The sequence below is a fragment of the Chiloscyllium punctatum genome, chromosome 45 (assembly GCF_047496795.1).
Source record: "Chiloscyllium punctatum isolate Juve2018m chromosome 45, sChiPun1.3, whole genome shotgun sequence".
Lineage (NCBI taxonomy): Eukaryota > Metazoa > Chordata > Chondrichthyes > Orectolobiformes > Hemiscylliidae > Chiloscyllium > Chiloscyllium punctatum.
In genome coordinates, this window is record NC_092783.1 from 14,691,119 (window position 1) to 14,715,558 (window position 24,440).

At 43.2% G+C, this 24,440-nt stretch overlaps 1 protein-coding gene across 3 annotated transcripts in view; it reads left to right on the plus strand.

Annotated features, from left to right (window-relative positions):
• Window positions 1-3,888, plus strand: part of LOC140467178 (translocator protein-like) — an 85,676-nt gene extending 81,788 nt beyond the window's left edge. For all 3 annotated transcript variants that reach the window (XM_072563342.1, XM_072563341.1, XM_072563340.1), the window contains exons 2-4: window positions 2,000-2,221; window positions 2,708-2,846; window positions 3,470-3,888. In XM_072563342.1, coding sequence (XP_072419443.1) covers window positions 2,040-2,221; window positions 2,708-2,846; window positions 3,470-3,646 — 498 coding nt within the window. In that variant the 5' untranslated portion in view covers window positions 2,000-2,039 and the 3' untranslated portion in view covers window positions 3,647-3,888. The remainder of the gene's footprint in view (window positions 1-1,999; window positions 2,222-2,707; window positions 2,847-3,469) is intronic.
• The last annotated feature ends 20,552 nt before the right edge of the window (window positions 3,889-24,440 follow it).

The following is a 24,440-nucleotide window of genomic DNA, read 5'->3' on the forward strand; positions in this document are numbered from 1 at the left end:
CCTGCAGTGTTAGGTGAAGGGGTAAATGTAGGGGAATGGGTCTGGGTGGGTTGCTCTTCGGTGGGGCGGTGTGGACTTGTTTGGCTGAAGGGCCTGTTTCCACACTGTAAGTAATCTAATCTAATCTAATCATACAGCAGTTTGTGGGAGCATGTATACTGGGTACTTGATGTAGGAAAGAGTGCATTCTATAAATGTTTGCTTCCGTCGTGGCTGTCTGACCTGTTAATTCTTGCTGTTTTTGTTCCAACAACAGTTCATTTTCTGGTTACATTGATCCTTGTCCAGGTGGAAGTCGGTTAGGCCGAATGGCCTGTCTCAGTTTAATTATATCTTCTGGAAATGATTGATCAGACTGGAGCTGCCCGCTCTCTTAAAAGAATAATGACTGAGAGGTGATCTGGAGTGAGTCTTTAGACATCATGGTGGGTTTTGATAGGGTGGTGTTAGAGTGACTTACATACTCTGGCAAAATGGCATTCTACTTTGGGGTTTCCCAACCAGTTCAGGGCAATGAGGAGGGAGTCTCCCTGAGTGAGCCAGAGCTAGAATTTCTAATGAAAGGCAACCCACGTCAGAGGGGCTGAAGTGGACATGGATTCCTGAAGCTGTAGGAATCTCAGGAATGGAGAGAAGACCTGGGAAGTTTCAGGGTGGCAACTGGTGATGTACCACAAGGCTCGCTGTTGGGACCGCACCTTTTCACTTCATACATTAACGATCTAAGTGAAGGAACTGAGGGCATTCTGACTAAGTTTGCAGATGATACAAAGATAGGTAGAGGGACAGATAGCATTGAGGAGGCAGGGAGGCTGCAGAAGGATTTGGACAGGTTAGGAGAGAGGGCAAAGAAGGAGCAGATGAAATACAACATGGGGAAGTGTGAGGTCATGCACTTTGGGAGGAAGAATAGAGACATGGACTCTTTTCTAAATGGGGAGAAATTCAGAAATCTGAAGTTCAGAGAGACTTGGGAATTCCAGTCCAGGATTTCCTCAAGGTAAACTTGCAGGTTGAGTCTGTAGTTAGGAAGGCAAATGAAATGTTGGCATTTATTTTTAGAGGGCTTGAATACAAAAGCAGGGATTTACTTCTGAGGTTCTATAAGTCTCTGATCAAACAACATTTGGAATATTGTGTGCAGTTTTGCCCCTTATCTCAAAAAAAGATGTACTGGCCTGGAGCATGTTCAGAGGAGGTTCGTGAAAATGGTGCCAGGAATGAAAAGCTTAACATATGAGGAATGTTTGAGGGTCTTGCATCTATACACGATGGAGTTTAGAAGGATGGGGCGTGGATGTAATTGAAACACATAGAATATTGAATGGACTGGACAGAGTAGATGTTGGGAAAACATTTCCATTGATGGGAACCCCGAAGAACATCCCATCCAGACCCATCCCATCGGAATCCTATCTCTGTAACCTTGCATTTTCCATGGCTATCTGACCAGCCTGCATATCCCTGGACATTGTGGGCCAATCCACCCAACCGGCGCATCTTTGGACTTGATCATTCTCTCATACTCTATGTGGGAACTTGCTGTGTGCAAATTAGCTGCTACAGCAACAATTAAAAACTTCTTCACAGTTGGTGAAGTGCTTGTAGAAGTTCTGAGGATGTGAAAGGCACTACATATTTACAAGATCTTCCTTAGTTTTGATTTATTTCCAGAGTAAAATGTAATAAGATTATGTATGGTATCCTATTAATTGCACAGTTAAGTCTAGGTTCTACAACAGTACAACTGGTCGGCTATCACTTTGTGTTGTTTAAAGGAAACTGAATGTAAAGTATTGTTTTAAATATGTTCTTCGTTCAAATCTGCAGCAGGATGTATAGCTGTGGACAAATATGCAAATGTTCAATGTATTCACATCAACCATATCCATTTGCTTGTGTTGATGTGAATTAGTGTATTTGTAGAATTCAGTAAGTGTATTGAGAAGTACAGTGAAATACTGTTCTAAAGTGAATTTAAGATTTATTCTTTTCTCAGGAAACTGTGAATATTAGTGCCTTTAGTGACTGTGAAAAGTATGGCACCAGTGTGGGCTCAGATTGTTGGATTTGCCACGTTGCCCCATGTCGGAGGTTTACTTGGCTGGTATCTAGGACGGTCACAAGTGCCGACCTGGTTTGCGCAATTGAAGAAACCATGGTGGCAGCCACCCAATAAGATTATCCCTGTAGTGTGGACTGCTTTATACACAGGAATGGGGTAAGTGCAGTTCTGCTGAAGTCCATTATAATGACAGAGAATGATAGGAAGTATTCTACACAACATTGGTGTAAGGATTGATTGGTACTCTGCTACATGCTTTCAGTGACATGGATTCTTAATACAATAGCAGGGGCCTGTAGGACATTGTTGGTAAACTGGCACTGCCCAGTATGGCATAACAGTACAGTGGACATTTTTAAAAAAATACTTAACATGTAATTTAGTCAATATGACATAGTGAAAGCAAACATCGATACAGAGGGTAGAGTTATCACTCAAGCTTTGAACAAGAAATCACATTAGTAAAACAGGATGGCTTAATTTATAAACACAAGTAATTTTAAGAAATGCTAGTTGCTGGGACAAGTCCTTTGATGGAATGATTAATTAGTACATTGCTACCTGAAACAAACGTCTTTCTCAACAAAGTATCGCTGCTTGTAATACTCAGTCACTGCAGAATTGTTGCTGGTGTTTTCACAGGTATGCCTCGTATCTGATATGGAGAGATCTAGGAGGTTTCACAAATGCAGCACTCATTCCACTTGGTCTATATGGAACTCAGTTGACTTTGAATTGGGCATTTTCTGTCATATTTTTTGGGACGCACAAGTTAAATCTGGTAAATATGATACTTTCCTTGGATTATTACCATTATTTAAAATCTTTAGAATTATCTTCTATTCTTCCCTTACTTTAGCTCTGCTATAAATAAACGTGGTAAGTGGCTGACCTGGATCTGAACTCCATCTGCCAACCTTGGTTCTATAAGCCACAATGGCCTCACCCAGCAAGATTCGACCACTCTCCCATGAAGGAATTAATTTTTATCAAGGATTTTAATACTTCACTTTTACAAATGTCCTCTTTCTGTCATGGATTTGATTTCTTTTCTGACCCAGATTTGCTCAGTCATGGAGGTGGTCAGATCAATGACCCACTGACATCAGTGTTGGTATTCAGGATCATTGGCCAAGGGTGTGAAAAGTATTTTAATTGACCCTAAAGTATATTGGTGGAATGGATGCAATGTCATCCGATACTATGATGGATATTGGACTGGAAGATATTGGGATATATCTAATTTGGATATTGGGGAGTATTAGTTCAAGTTTTTTCTGGTCTGAGTGGACTTGCCCGGTCCAGTTCATTGTGATCATGCTCACAGAATTTTCATGCAACCAAACGTTTGATTGTAATTGCCTCATCAATGCTCCATCTTATTGTTTCTCATTTGTTTCTTAGGCCTTAATTGAAGCTTTTTGTCTATATGGCAGTGTGGTGGGAACAATGGTATCCTGGTACCCTATCAACAAAACAGCCACACTACTTATGGTGCCATATCTAGCTTGGCTCACTCTTGCCACGGCTCTTACCTACTGTATCTGGAGGGACAACCCTGACAAGAAGAAGCGGAGTTAAGAAAAGACCTTCAATGATAGGATTACTCGTCATTCCTGATGAAGGGCTTTTGCCCGAAATGTCGATTTTCCTGCTCCTTAGGATGCTGCCTGACCAGCTGTGCTTTTCCAGCACCACTCTAATCCTTACTCATTGTCAGTCATTCTTTCATCCCAGCCTGATATTGCCACAGGAAGACAAGCTGAGTTGTTGTATTTGTTTTACTTTACTAGTTACGCTTATTAAAAAATGCAAATTTAAAATATTGGATTGTTTGTGTGTTTGAAGAAGGCACTTTGTCTATGTAATACTCAGTCACTGCAGAATCCAGCCTCACACTGAGCATCACAAAACTTTTGCCCTCCCCCTGCCTGTATGATGTTTTATTCCTTTTACTGTTATCCTGCATCAAATCAGACCAGAAACTCCCTCACAACTTCAACAAGAATACAATCATTATTTGAACAAGCAACACTAACAGAAGGTCAGAGAGAGACATGAATGGTATTGATGCCTGGAACATAATGTTGTAAGATTGCAAATGCAGACACAAAATTCCTATAGTGCAGAAAGTGGTCATTTAGCCCACTGAGTCTGAACCGACCCTCAGATGAGCATCCCACCCAGACCCACTCCAACACTATAACCCTGCATTTATGTGGCGAATCCATCTAACCTGCACGACTTTGGACTGTGGGAGGAAACAAGAGCACTCAGTGAAACCCATGCAGACATAGGAAGAATGTGCAAACTCCACAGACAGTTGTTTGAGGTTGGAATCAAGCCCAGGTCTCTGGCACTGTGAGGGAGCAAATGCTACTCTCTGTGACACCCACTCGATACAATTATCGTGGGGAAAAATGTTTATATATATTAGTTGTATTTTAACTATTCATTTCATATGTTTAATGCAGTATAGTTTTCAATTCACTTCAAAGTTACCACTTCCCTTTTTCCTGTGAATCTCACTATGAAGTCCATGTGTTCAGAGAGTGTGCCTGGTTAGTTCTCAAGAACATTCGGTTGAGTGCATTAGAATATACTTGAATAATGTGTTTTGCTAGCTATTGGCTTTATTTCAAATTAACAGATGTCCAAACTTCCCAACACGTGAGAGCCAATGTGTGGCATAATCACTCACAAGTGTAACCAGAACACATCATTAATCTCACTGTAATCTCATTTTAAATCACCCTTTTGCTTCATTGACTAGTGGCATCTTACAATTTCACAGACAGTTGGTTAGGAAAATGCAAAGGGCATTGATCAATATCGCTACATACAGAGAGAAAAGATGTTGACCTTTACACACCAATCAAAATAAGCTTTCTTGTGCTGAGGATAAATTAATTTCTTTCCAAATAAAAGAAGCAAAGATACACGCAAAAAAGGTTTACCAGAAGAGACATGGGAGCTGAATTTAGGTTAAACTGACTGTAAGAAATTACTTGCCTTTGTATTGCATCTTTCACAATCCCGAGGTACCTTATAGCCTATGATGTACATACAGTGTAGTCATTGTGATGATTTTGGATGTATGACAGGCAATTTTCAGCCAGCAAGCTTGCACAAGTAGTAATAACTGGATAATAGTACTTAGTATTGTTGGTTGAGGGTAAGTGTTAGCCAGAACATTGGGAGAGCTTCCCAAATCTAATGTGCTGTGGGATTTTTTTACACCCACCCGAGAAGTCAATTGCCATTGTTGGTTTAACAGTGCCACAGCTGACCAGACCCAGAGGTTGAGAATTTTTTTCTCTTGGTGTGAAGAAGGGCACTCATGTAAAGGTTGTGAATTTGTGCTTTCTGATGGCTCATAACTGATGTCGGCTGTGATGCAAGAATACGAAATTGGGATCACAAAGTATTTGTGTGTTACTTTGTAAAAATCAAGCATTTGAATTGCAAATGGACCTGCATTCTTTAAAGCCAGATTGTCAAATTGCCTGCAAGAACTTCTGGTTTTGCAAACTGCATGGAAGAGTTTGAAAGTGTTTTGTGCAATGTTGCGGTGAGTTAATGGATTTGACGAAGGATTTCTGCATCAGCACAGGCAGCATAAGAGGAAGAGGTGCCCTGTCCACATAATGGTTACAGTGGGTATGTGGGTAGGAGTGGCAGGGTCTCTAAATCTACAAGACAGGGAGAAGGAGCAGAAGTTACCAAGACTAAGTTCTGGACTCTATCCTTTTGATCTTTGACAGTGACAGGAGGTTGTTTGGCACTGCACCCAGTCTCTTGGTATACAGAACATAGCACAGAACAGGCCCTTTGACCCATGATGTTGTGCCGAGATTTAATCCTAATGTAAAATATAGTAACTTAACCTCCGCACCCCTCAACTCACTGCTATCCATGTGCATGTCCAGCAGTTGCTTAAATGTGCCCAGTGACTCTGCTTCCACCACCACAGCTGGCAACGCATTCCACGCATTCACAACTCTCTGCATAAAGTACCTACCTCTGACGCCTCCTTTATACCTTCCTCCTAATATCTTCAAACTCTGACTTCTCGTACCAGTCAATCCTGCCCTGGGGAAAAGTCTCTGGCTATTGACTCTATCTATTCCTCTCATTATTTTGTACCCCTTGATCAGAGGGGGCTGTTTTGTTTAATGTCTCATCTAAACCTTCACCTGTGTCTCATATAGCAGAATTTGTCTGCAATCTCAACTTCCGTGAGTTGACAGCAGAATCTTCTTTACGGTAACCCTGGCTGCAGCTCACCCATGCCCAGGTGACAAGTCACATGCTGATGCCAACTATACACTTAGAGCCATATATCATGGAAACAGACCCTCCAGCCTAACTCATCCGTGCCAACCAAGTTTCCTGAAGTGAACTAGTCCCATTTGCTTGCTTTTGGCCCACATCCTACTCAACCCTTCCTATCCATGTACCTGTCCAAATGTCGTTTAAGTGTTGCATTTGGACTTGCCTCTACCACTTCCTCTGGCAACTTGTTTCATATATGCACTACCCTCTGTATAAAAAACGTGGCCCCTTAGGAACCTTTTAAATCTTTCCCCTCTCACATTAAATCTGGGCCTCTAATTCTGAATTCCTCTTCCCCTGAAAAAAGATTTTGGCAATTCACCTTATTTATACCCCTCGTGATTTTGTAAACCTCTATTAGGTCACCCCTCCATCTCCTCCACTTCAAATACTTGCCTCTAAGGTTCACACATTGTCTGAGCAAAAGGACCCTGAGAATACTCTGTGGACTTCTCTTGACGGGGTTCCTACAGTTGGGAAAGTGGCACCTTTCAGTGTCTGGAAGCAGGGGAAGGGGAAGGTGAATGTGAGGAGATGAAACCGTCAGAAACAAGAAACGCTCCATCAGCTGCTAAGTCGTCAAACCAGACAGTGAGGATGAGGGTGAGCAGAAAGCTGAGAATGATCATTCTCACACTTCTCAGCAACGGCAGGTGCCACAGCCTCCATTACATCTCCTTCCTGATGATGAGAACCGCCTTCTCTTTAGGCCTCAGGGGATACAGAGATCCTTGTCCAGTGCCAACTCTGCTCTGCTCCTTCCCATTGCAGGCCAGCTGTTCCTGCAAGTGAGAGGGAGAACGTCAAGTGGTTATGTGGTCTGTGTTTGGGTGATGTGCCTGACAAAGCTCAACAGCTAGAGAGATGTAGGAGAAGCAAGAAGCTGGTGTGAGGCTCATGTTATTTGTAGGTGTGTGAGACACCTTTGGGTCTAGGCATGAATCGTGAGAGTCAGTAGGTGCTGATGAGGTTGAGGTGTATTAAGTCAGGAGAGAGAGAGAGACTGATGCTGTGATGGGTAGCAGATGTCAAATGAAGATTTGTTTCATGACTTAACCAACAATGGGAGGTGACTGAACTTCTTCCGAAACTGCTGCTAGATGTTTGGGCCCAGACTTTGAGAAATGACCTCTCTGGCTATCTACTCCCATTCCCTTCTGAGGGTGGTTCTGGAGGGCCCTGATCACATTGCCCCTGCTGTAGAACCATGGCAGCATCACTATTTCGATCAGGCCTCTGTTGAGGGAATAGACAATGGGAAGAGGGCAGCAGGTGTGAGGAACCTGTTTGGCCCCTTGTTACACTGAGGTTCTGTTATGGTGGAGGCAGCACCAAGTTTGTGTTGACCACCTGCAATGGAACCAGTACAAATTGCAAACTTTGTGTTCCAAGAAAAGAAAAGGACTGCTGAATCTTTAGCGCAAAGCATCAGGTCAGAGCTACAATCTGTTATACTCTGACTGATGTATTAGTTTCATTATTCACTTTGCTCAAATAGCATACCAGGTCATTGCTGCATTTTTAGCAAAGCACTTGTGTAACCAAACAGAAATGAGCTAATCAAGCTCTCAAATGCACACTCAAGCTGGCCAAAGGCTCCACTGACAAACCACATCTGCAGAGTTAGAACATAAATTCACTTCCTTTGCTATTTCCAAATGGTGTCAATTACACAAGTGTTGAGATTGGGCTGTTAAAACCAGTTAACATATTCACATGAGGGAACATCCTTCTTATCTCAAAACAGCAGCTGCAACTACCTTTTGCAGAAGGAAATAAATGTTGTCAGTCAAGTAGCCAAGGATAATTGAACATTTGTCACAGAGAGGGAAGTGCCCTGCACTGATATCCATCTTAGTAACTTTGAATGCATATGTTACCAGGATATTTCAGCACAATTTTCATTATCTGATTTTATTTCCTGACCATCTGTTGTGGTAAAAATCCTTGTGCAAAAGAATTCTCATAGCATCACACCAATAATTTCCTAAAGTAAATCAATATCAGGTCTCAGGAAAACTTACAATCAATTTTTATGATATTTGTTTTCATTACTCTTGAATCAGATTTACTTCATTCTCATAACAACAGTACAGCACTAACAAAAGTCTTCTTTCCCCAAAAATATACTTGTACATCACTTAGAGTCATAGAGATGTACAGCACAGAAACAGACCCTTCAGTCCAACTCATCCATGCTGACCAGATATCCTAAATAAACCTCATCCCAATTGCCAGCATTTGACCCATATCCCTCTAAACCCTTCCTATTCATATACCCATCCAATGCCATATAATTATACCAGCCTCCTCCATTTCCTCTGGCAGCTCATTCCACACATGCACCACCCTCTGCCTGAAAAAGTTGCCCCTTAGGTCCCTTTTATATCGTTCTCCTCTCATCTTCAACCTATACCCTCAAGTTTTGGATTCCCCCTCCACCTCGGGGAAAAGACCTTGTCTATTCACCTTATCCATGCCCCTCATGATTTCATAACGCTCTGTAAGGTCGCTCCTCAGCTTCCAATAGTCCAGTGAAATTAGCCCCAGCTTATTCAGCCTGTCCCTATAGCCCAAACCCTCCAATCTTGGCAACATCCTTGTAAAGCTTTTCTGAACCCTTTCAAGTTTCACATCATTTTTCCTACAGTAGGGAGACCAGAATTGAAAACAGTATTTCAAAGCTGACAGTACATAAGGTACAACTCATGTTACTCACTACATTAACATTACAGGTAATGATTACAAGATTCTGTGATGAATATATAGCCCCAGGAGTTTTACCTAGGGCTGAATCTTAGTCTAGTGTCAATTTTGTTGAGTTTTATGGAAGGTTTCTCTCCGCACAGCCCAATGTGGATTTCTTCCATATCCTAACAAATGCACCACATTAATGACCTAACCCATACTTATTACAACTCTTGTGTCCAATGCTGGCCCAATTCCACAACTCACCATACCCCAATTACAGCACAGGGATTGAACCTCTCTGTTAATTAAAACCGAACACCCAGAAAAGCTTGCCTTGCCTTGTAGTCTGTTAAAATGTGAGTGTCAGAGAGCTCCTAACTTCCACTATTTAAAGAAAAATAGTAATCTATTTTCCTAACTCTAATACTGAAAATTAAACAAAACCTATTCACAAATCCGAGCCCCCCCCATCTTAACTACTTACTATCTGACCCCAACTCAATAAAAAAATTGTTGTTCCAATAGTACACTTATTAACTGTTACATTAACTTAATCTAAGTACCACACAGTCTCTATCTTCTCCACTGTCTACAACCTTCTGGCTGCTGATCTCCCAGGACCGTCTTTCTTTTTACTGCAAGTATGTTTCACATGAAAAGATATCTTTGATACATTTTCTAATTCCTTTGAGAAAAAGGTGTTAGATGGGCAGATAGCTCTCCGGCTCTATGGCAGTTGCTCACTCTAATTTTCAAAATGCCCATGTGTTTCATACCACCCCCACCTCACCCCAACACCACACCGAGACACATTCAATTCATATAAGTTGATTGGTTTCTGGGTGTCAAAACAATAAATTCAAACTCGACTGGGTTTTAGTATTCTGAGCAAATTTTAAACTGATTGGTTAAATTCGAATGGTTGTCAAAACAGCAATCAAAACTCAGGTATCCATTTAACTGCCATTTATGGCATGTTCCTATTTTGGAACAGCCTGTCTCCCAGCCCTTCTATTTGGGTAACTGAGCCAGCACTTTAACTTTACTTCAAAATTCAGAAAACACTTTCTGTTTTAAAGTGAATATACATGGTTTTGACTCTGTAACAGCCCCTAAGTAGTTGCTACTCACTAGACACCCTGGGGTAGACAGAATCCCTGGTACCTGCAGCACATTTGAAAAACCATATTTGGCCACCCAGATAAACAACTGGCATCTCGAAGCTGCTCTGCTGGGTGCCAGGCTAATTCGGAAAGATGATGGACATAGACATTGGTGTTTGAATTTTCCAACAGGGACCTGGAGGTCCTATTAGACAGGGATGTGCAGTGAAGGGCTGCCATTGTCTTCCCAAAATATTGGCAGACACAGCCATGGCACAAGATCCTACCAGCCTGGGATAAGGTCATCACGAGGGTCAGTGCCATCATCACGGACTAGAGAGACACTCGGCAACAAGGGAAGAAAGTGAGTGACCTTCTCTGCACTGCCAGTGAAAGTGCCAAGAAGGGTCACCGGACCCGAAATGTTAATTCTGCTGTCTCTCCACAGATGCTGCCGACTTGCTGAGTTTCTCCAGCACTTTTTATTACAGACATCCAGCATCTGCAGTTCTTTGTTTTATTTAAGTGCCATATTCATCTCTCTGCTACTTTATCTCTGCTACAGCGCACACCTCTTGCCAAGGCTCATGTTCAACCCTCTCACTGTTGTCTGCAAAATCTTCCATCACTTGCTTTCACCCACCCCATGTTCTCTGTATTGCCTACTCAATGACCGCCTTTCCCTGCCTTCACCAGCACTAACAGCTGTTCCAGCCACTTTCATCTCACTCAATCTCTGCCTCTCTCTCATTGCAGAAGACAGATAGGGCCGAGTCAAGTAGTGGGGTGTCAGATGTCACCCTTGAAAAGGATAGGATCCTGGCCCTTGTAGGTGAAGACCAGTAGGATTTGCTCCTCTGGGAATGCCAAGACATCTACATCCTGCCAACAGAGTAAGTACCACTCTTCACCCCACTGCAACTTTCAAATTAAACCCACTATCTGTGTCATTCATTGTACAGACGTTCTAACGGTTAAAGGTGGATAAATCCCCAGGACCTGATCAGGTGTACCCGAGAACTCTGTGGGAAGCTAGAGAAGTGATTGCTGGGCCTCTTGCTGAGATAGTTGTATCATCGATAGTCACAGGTGAGGTGCCGGAAGACTGGAGATTGGCAAACGTGGTGCCACTGTTTAAGAAGGGTGGTAAGGACAAGCCAGGGAACTATAGATCAGTGAGCCTGACATCGCTGGTGGGCAAGGTTTTGGAGGAAATCCTGAGGGACAGGATATACATGTATTTGGAAAGGCAAGGACTGATTAGGGATAGTCAACATGGCTTTGTGCATGGGAAATCATGTCTCACAAACTTGATTGAGTTTTTTGATGAAGTAACAAAGAGGATTGATGAGGGCAGAGCAGTAGATGTGATCTATGTGGACTTCAGTAAGGTGTTCGACAAGGTTCCCCATGGGAGACTGATTAGCAAGGTTAGATCTCATGGAATACAGGGAGAACTAGCCATTTGGATACAGAACTGGCTCAAAGGTAGAAGACAGAGGGTGGTGGTGGAGGGTTGTTTTTCAGACTGGAGGCCTGTGACCAGTGGAGTGCCACAAGGATCGGTGCTGGGCCCTCTACTTTTTGTCATTTACATAAATGATTTGGATGCGAGCATAAGAGGTACAGTTAGTAAGTTTGCAGATGACACCAAAAATGGAGGTGTAGTGGACTGCGAAGAGGGTTACCTCAGATTACAACAGGATCTTGATCAGATGGGCCAATGGGCTGAGGAGTGGAAGATGGAGTTTAATTCAGATAAATGCGAGGTGCTGCATTTTGGGAAAGCAAATCTTAGCAGGACTTATACACTTAATGGTAAGGTCCTAGGGAGTGTTGCTGAACAAAGAGACCTTGGAGTGCAGGTTCATAGCTCCTTGAAAGTGGAGTTGCAGGTAGATAGGATAGTGAAGAAGGCGTTTGGTATGCTTTTGTTTATTGGTCAGAGTATTGAGTACAGGAGTTGGGAGGTCATGTTGCGGCTGTACAGGACATTGGTTAGGCCATTGTTGGAATATTACGTGCAATTCTGGTCTCCTTCCTATCAGAAAGATGTTGTGAAACTTGAAAGGGTTCAGAAAAGATTCACAAGGATGTTGCCAGGGTTGGAGGATCTGAGCTACAGGGAGAGGCTGAACAGGCTGGGGCTCTTTTCCCTGGAGCGTCGGAGGCTGAGGGATGACTTTATAGAGATTTACAAAATTATGAGGGGCATGGATAGGATAAATAAGCAAAGTCTTTTCCCTGGGATCGGGGAGTCCAGAACTAGAGGGCATAAGTTTAGGGTGAGAGGGAAAAGATATAAAAGAGACCTAAGAGGCAACTTTTTCACGCAGAGGGTGGTACGTGTATGGAATGAGCTGCCAGAGGATGTGGTGGAGGCTGGTAAAATTGCAACATTTAAAAGGCATTTGTATGGGTATATGAATAGGAAGGGTTTGGAGGGATATGGGCTGGGTGCTGGCAGGTGGGACTAGATTGGGTTGGGATATCTGGTTGGTATGGACAGGTTAGACCGAAGGATCTGTTTCCATGCTGTACATCTCTATGACTCTATGACTCTATGACCTACTCTCACTTTTGTGTCTTGCAGATTTGATCAGTATGTCTTGTCTCTCCAGCATGACTGAAGAAGAGAGCTGGCATTGCTGCCTCCTCCATTCTGCAGCAGGCAGTCAGATACTGGTACCTCGGTGGGAACTTCAGCTCAGTTGTAGTCAGGAGCACCTCACTGCCATATCTCCACAGAGAAAGCAACTCCTCAGACTGCTGGCACTCAGAGGGCAACCAAATACCAGGCATCAGAAGGTAAAATTCAATAAAATCTGGAGTTAAAAGCAGGCCTAATGGTGACAACTGTCGATTGTTGTTCTTAGATTAGATTACTTACAGTGTGGAAACAGGCCCTTCGGCCCAACAAGTCCACACCGCCCCGCCGAAGCGTAACCCACCCATACCCCTACATCTACATTTACCCCTTACCTAACACTATGGGCAATTTAGCATGGCCAATTCACCTGGCCTGCACATCTTTGGACTGTGGGAGGAAACCGGAGCACCCGGAGGATACCCACGCAGACACGGGGAGAACGTGCAAACTCCACACAGTCAGTCGCCTGAGGCGGGAATTGAACCCGGGTCTCAGGCGCTGTGAGGCAGCAGTGCTAACCACTGTGCCACCGTGCCGCCCTTCAGTGTGCCACTGTACCGCTATTAATAAAGAAGTGCTACTTATGTCCTTATTAATGCTATCCTTACCTGGCCAACGTGTGATTCCAGACCCACAGCAATGTGGTTGACTCTTAATTGGCCTCTGGACATTTGGAGTGCGCAACAAATGTTGGTCTGGCCAGAATTGCCCATGTGCTGTGAGTGAATAATAAGCTCCACGTTTCTGGTGCATCCCCTCAGGATGTATTCCTGGACCTTGGAATGTAGCAGTCAGCAACAATTGCTTCATGACAGCTCTTTCCACCAAAGACCCAGTGCATTTTCGGCAGGTGACAAGATGACTTTTACCAAGTTGATGGTCCTCCACATGCAGCTGATGTTTGTCTAAGTACGTGTGTCCCTTCAAAAACTCTCACGTAGCAGACTCCTGCACACCAGAGCTGTTTGTGATAAACCTCAACAAACATCACTCTGTCTCCTTCCTAGGGTGTTGGTGGTGGCGAGTCAGTGAAGAGAAGCCAATACCGTGCAGAGGAAGATATTCCTCTTACAAGATTAAAACCTCACTGGTGTGTTACTTGAGAATGTCATCCAAACTGGAAAATTTGCAATGTATACATTTAAAAAACCAGGAGTTTGGGAGAAGCATCAGATAGTGAGGCAATGTAAATTATCGCTGGACTGTTGATCCAGAGACCCAGGTAATGTTCTAGGGACCTGGGTTTGAATCCGCCATGGAATTTGAATTCAATAACTACTTCGATTTAAGAATCCAATGATGACCATGAATCTATTGCCCATTATCGGAAAACCCATCTGGTTCACTAATGTCCTTCGGGGAAGGAAAATGTCATCCTTACCCAATCTAGCCAACATGTGACTCTAGATCCACAGCAATGTGGTTGACTCTTAACTACCCTCTGGGATGGGCAATAACTGCTGGTCCAGCCAGCAATGCTCTCATCCTGTGAATGAATAAAAAACCACTCCCCATGCGATACCCTTCACTCCTCCCTACAACATCTTGACATCAGCTACATAAGAATCCTATGCATTGACTACAGTTCAGCCTTCAAACTACTATCCCCTCAAGACTGATTACTAAACTTAGTGATCTCGGACTAAGGCCCACTCTCTGCAAGAGGCCACAATCAGTGAAGATTGGGGACAATATTTCATCCTCACTAACACCAAACACTGGAGCCCCCCAGGGATGCGTACTCAGCTCCCCTACTGTACTCACTGTATACCCATGACAACATTGCCAAATACCAGACTAATGCCATTTACAAGTTCGCTGATGACATCACCATAGTTGGTCAAATCTCAGATGGCAACAAAACAGACGACAGACCGGAGGTGGAAGTACTGGAAAAATGGGGCACTAAGAACAACCTCGCTCTCAATGCCAGCAAAACCAAAAAACTCATTATTGACTTTTGGTGGGATGTTACTCATGCCCCCCCCCCCGCCCCCAACACAATAACAGCACAGAGGTGGAACAAGTGGAGAGTGTCAAGCTCCTGGGTGTGGTCATCCACAACAAACTTTCTTGGACTCTTCATGTGGACACACTGGTTACAAAGACCCAACAATGTCTCTTCTTCCTCAGGCAGCTGAGGAAGTTTGGCATGATGGCAAATACCCTTGCCAACTTTTATAGGTGCGCCATTGAGAGCATTTTGTCTGGATGTATCACTACCTGGTATGGCAACTGTAGCATTCAACATCGGAGACGGTTTCAGAGAGTGGTGAACTCAGCCTGGACAATCACAAAGGCCAACCTTCCATCTATAGAATCCATCTACCAGGCCCGCTGTCAAGGAAAGGCCAGCATTCTCAAAGATCCATCCCACCCTGATAATTCTTTTCTACAACCCCTACCATCGGGGAGAAGGTACAGAAGCTTGAACACATGCACCAGCTGGTTTCGCAACAGTTTCTACCCTACTGTTGTTAGAATACTGAATGGACTCACAAACTCTTCACATTTTCCTGCACCTATGTTTTTATTTTTGAAGCTGTTTAGCTATTATTTACTATCTGTGCTACTTCACTCTGTGATCTGCCTGTATCGCTCGCAAGACAAAGCTTTTCACTGTGCCTCGGTGCACATGACAATAGATTCAATTCAGTTCAGAACTGCATCATAGTGAGGGAGAGAGAGGGATAAAACTGGGATCATGTACAGCCTGTTGTGTTTTCTAAACAGAATGGCCACACTGTAGGCTAATTACAGTCAGTGACTTTTTAAGATAATGAAGTAAGGATGTAACAGCAGATAGCCTAATGACTGAGCTTGCAAGGATCAGGGGAGTTGACTACAATTAACGGCTTAGTAAGCTACCTGTTGAATAGGGCATCAGAGCTGCTGTGAAATGTACCCCAGTTAAACAAGAATGGCCGTATGGGTCTGATAATACAGGCTGACTAACAGTTCAGTGACAGCAGGAGCCTTCATCTTCAGAAGCAGAGGTGGCGAGGGGAAGGAAAACTTAAAAATAACTATCGAAAAGTAACAAAACAAAGACCATGCTGGAGCGATGTACTCAGCAAACCCATTAACTGTCTCTGCCTTGGTAACTCTGCAATAGCTAGGCAATGGGGTACAGTGCATTTCAATCCCTCAAACACATTATTCATGTCAAAGTCAACCCTCACGTTTCTGGCTAAAGATTTTCTCTTAGAAACACCACTTTCCCATAACAAAGTATGATATCACTAGAACAGTCTGTCCTGACAGGTCATTTAGTTTTTGCGAAAATGTTGATATGAAAAGATATGACAAAAATAGCAATCTGCCTTTGTTCCACTTGCATGATATGATTGACGGAAGAGGGCAGCACTGAGATATCCCACAGAGACTCATTGAATGAACCGCAAAATGACCAGACTAGTGCAAGAAACAGCCACTATCTATAACAATAGCACTTGTGGTATCATTTGGGAACTCGAGCCATGTGTTGAATGAAATGCAAATATCTAACATTCACCCGCTTGCTAGCTCACTGGCCCCAGCTGATTTTGAGGGTTTAGCTTCACTGTATGGCACAGGGCCTGCCCTATATTGGGCTTGGCATTGACTACTTGCTCAGGCAATGAGAGAATGCATGCAGGTAGATCTTGTGGCTGTGGTAGTGCAGATAGTTCAGGGAGGCCACGTTGCTGTGGCAACTTGCATTGCCCTCCGGCTGCATCAGTTTTGTATGGCTCTCTGTGTCATTGTGAAACTCAAGCCTATTAATTCTGCACTAGCTATTAATTCTAAAATGCACTATAACCCATTGCCTGCACTACATATTCCCTCTTTTCCTTCTTTCTATAGCATTGTTTCATACTGCGTGCCCATGTCAACTTGCATCTCATCCACAACTGAAACCAATCTATGCTGTCAACTCTCATCACTCATAGTACCCACCCGTGTGTACGTCTATCGGTCCAACTCACCCCGAGAATCCTTCAGAAACATTAAAATTCAAAAGAACTGATCTTTTTTCTGTCCATCTCCTTCATGGTCCACCATGAATGAAAGTAGGAAATGCCAGTATTTGACACATTCCTGATAGAGTTAGGATGGATAAAGTTAAAGGGATACAGTCCCTTAAAAATAAGTGACCAGGAGTCCACTGGAACTTAATAAAATGTGGCTTGGATCAATACATGCCAGATGCCGGCTGGAATGTTTACTCCCACAGGAACATCAATATAAGGATATGGGGTCTGGGCCCCAAATTTTGAGTCTACTTTGTACAGAATACAGAAACCCATGCCCATAGTGAGCAGAAATGTTGGATTACTAAACAGCTTGGGGAAGTTGAAATGCACAGCACAGGATCTCAATAGTCCCATGCAAATAAAATGCCCTCCATTGTCCCATTTACTCTGGTTTGACCAGCAGGGGGGGCTACTAATATAAACTTCAAATCAGGCTCATACACACTTGACCTCTGACTTCAGTCTTTTAACCTTTGACTCTTTTCAATCCATGCATTTCATTTCAAATATTGTTTAATTTGAGTTATTTGAAATGTGGGGAGAGAAACAGAGTTAATATTTTGAATCCAATTTGACTGCTCTTCAGAAATTCCTCCCACAATTTCTGATTTTATTTCAAATCTCCAGCACCCAACATGCTTTGCTTTTATTTGAAATGTAATTATTTTAGCACAAAGTTATTTACTTTGCCTAGTTCAAATTATTCAATAATTTATACTTTCTAAGCACAATAAAACAGCTTTGATCAGTAAACCAACAATTCAAATTGCTCATGATAGGACCTAATTAGGCATTTTCTCTAAGGGATGGAGTCTGTTGGTTCACTGCCAAAGTGATGAAGATAAAAATTATCTATTTTTCCATCTAAATAGACATCTCAATTGGCTGTACAGATGTTCCAATTTGTACAGTTATCATCTGTGACATACTGTATAGAAATTAATTTGGACAGCGATAGGGATACAATACAGGATGATTTGCAACAGCTGTCTCTTATATATCCACCCAAATTCAGATCCAATGTTATGGCTCTTGTAGCACAGTGATAGTGTCCTTACCTATGAGCTAAGAAGACCTAGGTTCAAGTCCTAGCTGCTCCAGTAGTGTGTAATAACATTGCCGAACAAGTTGATTAGAACATAATTAGACCCAGTGTTAGGACTCTTGTGGTGTAATGGTTGAATCTTTACCTTGGTGCCAGGTTCAAGGCCAGCCTATTCCAGAGGTGTGTAATAAAACCACTCAACAGGTTGATTAAAGAAAACTTTCATATCCAATATTATCAATAAAACTTGAGTTTCAAGTATGTTTACAATTGTCAGTTATCGCAACTTGTATGGCTGTTCTCTCTCTCCTTGTCTCTCCAGATAGATTATCCAAAACTACACTTAGCATATTGACTCTTGTTCACCCCCTCTCCAGCCTATCACCCTCACCCTCACCTCCTTCCACCTATTGTATTCCCAGCGCCCCTCCTTCCAATTCCCCCCCCCCCCCCCCACCTTTTATCTCAGCTCCTTGCACACCAGCATCATTCCTGAAGAAGGGCTAATGCCCGAAACATCGATTCTCCTGCTCCTCGGATGCTGCCTGACCTGCTGCGCTTCCAGCACCACACCTTTCAACTCTGGCCTCCAGCATCTGCAGGCCCTCACTTTCTTCTTGTTCAGACTGTGTTGGCCTGTCCTTTTTATGTTTTTAAACTGATTGTTGTACCAATGAGGGCATGAGACAGTCAGTACAATTCTTCAAGTCGGAGCCGCTATGCTGTCATTATGACAGAGCTACAGTAAGATAAGTTTTTACTGTCACCTGCATATTACACTGGAGGCAGACCTGAGAAAACCAGCAGCACAGCTTTACACCAGAGATATGGAGAACCAGAGGCATCCAGAGGCATACCACAGAATTGCAGTGGCACTGCTGAGAGATGGAGTTTATCCTGTTTGACCCAGAGTAATAGGTGTCACAAGCACAAACAATGAGACACAAACAATACTGAACATGACTGAGGAGTGTCCCCTCTAAAGAGTAAATCGAGATTAGGCCTGTTGTATGGAGGTGTTTCATCCATTATATTACCAGGAGCTCTGTTTCAATAGCAGACAGAAATGCTGCGGCCCCTGATGAGACTGAACCAATATAAGCTGTCAAGGGTTTATCTCTGCTGCTGCACTAAGCTGTGATTTTTGTGCCTGAAACAGTGGAATGTAATTGTACAAAATTTATAATATATAATATTATATTTATAAATATAATTGCATAAAATGTGACTCACATGAGCAGAGGTATCGAGTCTCTGAATATTGCCAACTTTCCCTCAATCACTGACAGCTTCTCATCATTAATTTGCTCCCTAAGCTCTTTATTCTGCAGTAACTTCCAAGTTCCAACTCCCTCTCTTTCCTTGTACCCAGTTTCTTATTTTCCTCATTCTTCTGCTCACTCAGTCACCAGGAATAGTTCAGACAGCATTAGATTAGATTCTCTACAGTCTGGAAGTAGGCTCTTTGGCCCATCTACCCTCATAAGAGTAACCCACCCAGACCAATTTCCCTCTGACTAATGCACCCAACTCTGCGGGCAATTTGGCATGGCCAATTCACCTGACCTGCACATCTTTGGACTGTGGGAAGAAACCAGAGCACCCAGAGGAAACCCACACAGACACGGGGAGAATGTGCAAACTCCACACCAACAGTCGCCTGAGGCTGGAATTGAACCCGGGTCTGTGAGATAGCAGTGTTAACCATTGTGCCACTGTGCTGCTCTTTCGGGTAAAGTCTATTCCTCTCTGCCCACAATTGTGTGATCCGGGCTTTTGTTTAAAACTGAGACTCCTCGGATTATAAGACCATAAGACCATAAGACATAGGAGTGGAAGTAAGGCCATTCGGCCCATCGAGTCCACTCCGCCATTCAATCATGGCTGATGCGCATTTCAGCTCCACTTACCAGTGTTCTCCCCGTAGCCCTTAATTCCTCTAGACAACAAGAATCTATCAATCTCGGCCTTGAAGACATTTAGCGTCCCGGCTTCCACTGCACTCCGTGGCAATGAATTCCACAATTATACAGCTGTTTTGATGTCCCTGGATATGGGATTGCAATTTTTGGAACTACAAAAGTATTACTGTTCCCCCACCCCCATCCCCTGTGTGTTTTATGTACAGCTCATTCAGAATGCCATCTGGGGATGTCTGAGAGATACTTGAGTACAGAGGGTTTTAACTTAGCTGCCTAGAACAGACTAAGTAACTGTGGTAGAAGTGAACGTTATTTTACAGTCAGAGCACCGGTTGGAATTACAGTATCCCATAACAGCATTACAGTTGCCAGACTTCTTGATGTGGCTTTCCATCTGTAGCCACAGAATTTCTCACTGTAACCATAAATGAACAATAATCATGTTTATCCAGGACTTCAAAGTAGATGCACAAGAGAGCATGCGAACCAGCAAAGAATGCTCTTTTTTTTATCAGGCATCTTCTAAGGCTACTTCAATTTGTTTTTCTTTCCTTTAAGCTGCTTTATATTTCTGACCACCAGGTGGCAAACTCCTCTCTTCAGTGAATGGTCCTGATTTTGCAGTTGCCGGGCATCTATTTGCTGTCAGATATCATCATGTGCAAGAGGGGGTTTTTTTGTGTGTAATTGCAAATGTGAGCTGCCAACAGAGAAAACGTCACATCCGGTTCCTGAGTGAGACAGGAGACCTCCTCAACTGGGGAAGCAGAGATGGTGAGTCATTTCAAAATGGTCGGTTGAGGAAAACAAACTCACTAGGGCTATAAGGACAGGGCAGGAGACTGGTACCAATTGGATTGCTCTACATAGAGCTAGCACAGTTCTGATGGGCTGAATACCATAAGGATTCAATGCAGGGTCAAGAATCCAACACTCTGGGTTATGGATCCCATCTCTAAGCTGCATTGATGTCATGATGCTATTTTTAAATGTAAGTGGCCATACTTGCCAGGAAGCAAGTGCAGTGCTCAGTTATATTTGCCAATTGCCCGCTGGAGTCAGGTGCTGTCTGCTAGCCCCACTGGCAAAAGCAGATGGCAGCCATCTTGGGGGGCTGATCCTATCTTGCCAATTAGGGCAAGCTTCTTGGAGTAGAAACGTAGGTAGAGTAGTGGAAAGATTTAGTTTGACAGGATTTGATTTGAAGTTGCACAAAGAGTAAGATCAATAGTAAGTATAAAATTTGAGAGGTCCATTCAGAAGTCTAATAACAGTGAGGAAGAAGCTGTTCTTGAATCTGTTGGTTCATGTGTTTTAAGCTTTTGTATCTTCTGTCCAACGGAAGAGGTTGGAAGAGATGATAACCGGGACGGAAGGGGTCGTTGATGATGTTGGCTGCCTTCCGAAGGCAGCGAGAAGTGTAGATAGAGTCAATGGATGGAAGGTTGGCTTGTGTGTTGGACTGGGCTGTGTTCACAACTCTCTGTAGTTTCCTGTGGTCCTGGGCAGAGCAGTTGCTACACCAAGCCGTGATGCATCTGGATAGAATGCTTTCTATGGGGCCTTTATAAAAGTAGATAGTTTTTATAGATAAGCCAAATTTCCTGCTATCAACAATGAGGACAGGAGCAGTACTATTGCCAGAATTAATTTAGAAATGAATACAAAACAATCTAGCAGGCTTCTATAGCAAAACCTGACAGCTGTGTACAAAGATACAGAAGAGTGTTCATACTCGCTATCAATTCCATTTATAAACTCCAGTTTTGAGCCAACAAGTCTCTTCAAGAGCTTTGCAATGAACTTAAAGACTTGTTAGTTGGCAGGCACTATCCTTTCTCCACCCTTCCCACCAACTGGAAATTTGGAACTGTCCTGGGGTATGGCATCCTGAACCAATCCCCAGGGCAACAATATGTAAACTCCACAGATACTAGGTCCCAGCCCGATGGCCCATTGGAAATGTAGCCTTCTGACTTCCTGACAGTCAGAATAGAACACTGAGGAATGAAGAGCACATGGACAGAGAAGCCAGGAGAACTCGAGAAAGTGTAATCAATGTTAGATCAGAGACATAAAGAGAAAGAATGAGAAGAAAAGGGGAATGGGTCAAGAGAGAGAGAGAGAGAAAAACAGAAAGAAAAGTAAAAACAGCATCTACATTTGACATTTGTAGAACCTCAACAATTATCTGAAGAAATTGGGATTTCACGTTTCACTCAGGTTTCAATGGTGAGAAAGGTTGTCTGAGAGTAACTAACATTTACCGGAAAGATTGATATTCTGAACTTTCTACTTCATTATTTTTCTAACTTTTTCCTATGACCTATAATGCTGGACTGTTTATTTCTTTACTTGTCTAATTATGTTTTGCTTCCTAAGAATTTGATCTTTTGTATCTGTACCGAGGTACCTTTGAACCGCTCTGCTCCTCTTTAATTACCTGGCCCTTGCAGCTCCAGGATTCTGGCCCACACGTCCAAGTTTTGAGAAAAGTGGAGTGCGTCTGATCACTGGGGCCAAGGCACAGCCAATTGTTACAGCATTAACTGATGCATTCTGAGGATTAAAGGTCCCAAATCTCTTTGACAAGCTACAGAAAAGAGGTAAGTGTGTAAGGTAGGTGAGGGTGTGGTGTGGGGAGCGTATTGGCAAGGAAGTTGAGGGGAATAGAGTGGAAATTGGGAAAGGGGGTTTTGGTAGGGTGGTAGGTAAATGTGTAAGGGGGATAGGGTGATAGGGAACTATGTGAGGGGATAGGGAGATAGGTAATTGTGTGACGCAGATATAATGTGTAAGGGGTGTAGGGTGATAAATGAATGAGTGTGTAGGGTGACTGAGAGAGTATGTTGGTAAGGGAGCAGGATGGGAAGTGAGTGAGGGATTGGATGTCAAGGGGTGGGTAAGAGGATAGAATGGCTGGTAAGTTGGTGAGGGAGTCGGGTGACAGGTGGGTGAGAGAGGAACGGTAGCTTGGCTGGCATTACGGCTTGGGTGGAGGATTGAGGCCAGGTCAAGTTGGGGTTGGAGGTCAGATCAGATCCAGAGCCGATGCAGGGATTCTCAGGGAGGATACTTGGGTGTGTTTATTGATGATTTAGTGGAGGGGTCAGCATCAGATTTTTACTTACCCAGGAATTGGAGCAAGTTTTAATTCCTGTAATGTTTCATAGGTAACTAACCTGGCATATGAGTTAGAGCCTCTGAGGTCGTCGATTCTAACTAAGCGTTGGAGACTTTATTGGAAGGTTCCAGAACAAGGTAATTGCTCATCGGGTGATCAAACCTGCTGGGCACACTTTCTGGGTAACCTTTGCAGTGGGAGCTCTCAGGGCTCCACCTTTTGGGGAATGTTGTTGCATTCCTGATCTTCAAATTGGAAGAGCTCGTCTGATGTTTGCTGTTATAGGGAGTTTCAAACTATGGGGTGCAGGTTAAAAATAAGGGATCTTCCATTTATGACAGAATTTTCTCTTTCAGATAGTAATTAGTCTTATTCTTTTCCACAGAGAACATGCAGGCTGTGTCATTGATCATACTCAAACCTGTGTTAAGCAAGACAGTCAAAGGTATAGGGATATATATGGGATATAGGCAAGAAAGTAGAGTTCGGGCCACAGTCAGATTGAGTCTTATTGAATGGCTGACTTGATAGGCTGAATGGCCCACTTGTGTTCCTATTACATTCTTATGATCGTTTTGGATTTGGTCAAATTTCCAACCACATTGATATCAAGAATAGCATGTTGTTCCCTGATGGTATTGAAGGTTTCCCTGAACTCTGCTCCCTGCAAGACCCCTAGAGCTTCATTCCCAGCTGTCACTTGAAAATTCTTAGACACAGAACAACTGTAGGTCTGTAAAATCACAATATATCTCAGTGTCTAGCAACCAGCTAAAAAGGGAAGGTGATCTTGTTTGGGGGTTACTATAGAAATAGACATGGGTATTTATAGGAAGGGAGATTGATATGTATGGTATAACATAGTGTGTCTCTGCTGTTCTCCATTTCATTGTAAAGAGAAAACCTGCTCCGTTCTGTAGATCCACGAGCCAATTTCTACTGGGTGTGGTGCAACTTGTACGACTTGATACTCTGCAGTGAGATGATTCACCTCATCGAAACTTAGTGAAAGGTCAAAGTAGAAGCCTGTGGAAATGTATCGGAAAGATCCAGTAAACAGCAATAAGCAAACACCACAACATTAATGCAGGAATCACAAATGCGCTGAGCACTGGCTACTCTGTCAATCTGAAGTTATGTATAGTCACAAAGCACCAGGTGAGTTAGTGCGCTTAGGGGACCTGGGACATTTCAGTGCCCAATTGGACAGCCAGATCATCCGGTGAACATATTTTATTTGCAAGTCGGTGCTAGTGACTGCAGTGAGATCAGGGTCCAGTGTTACTGGGGGTCATTTTTGATTGCATTATACATCAGTTCTGTTTGATAAAGGATGCCCAACATTTGGCCCACCAGAGTCACAGCATTTGCTCACCAACCTTCTCCCACCCAAGGAAAAGAAATATGCTCCCTGTGTGGAAAGGTTGGACAATCCCATGCTAGATTCACAAGTTAAATCGTTTACTGATTTTGGCCATTGGATAAGCTC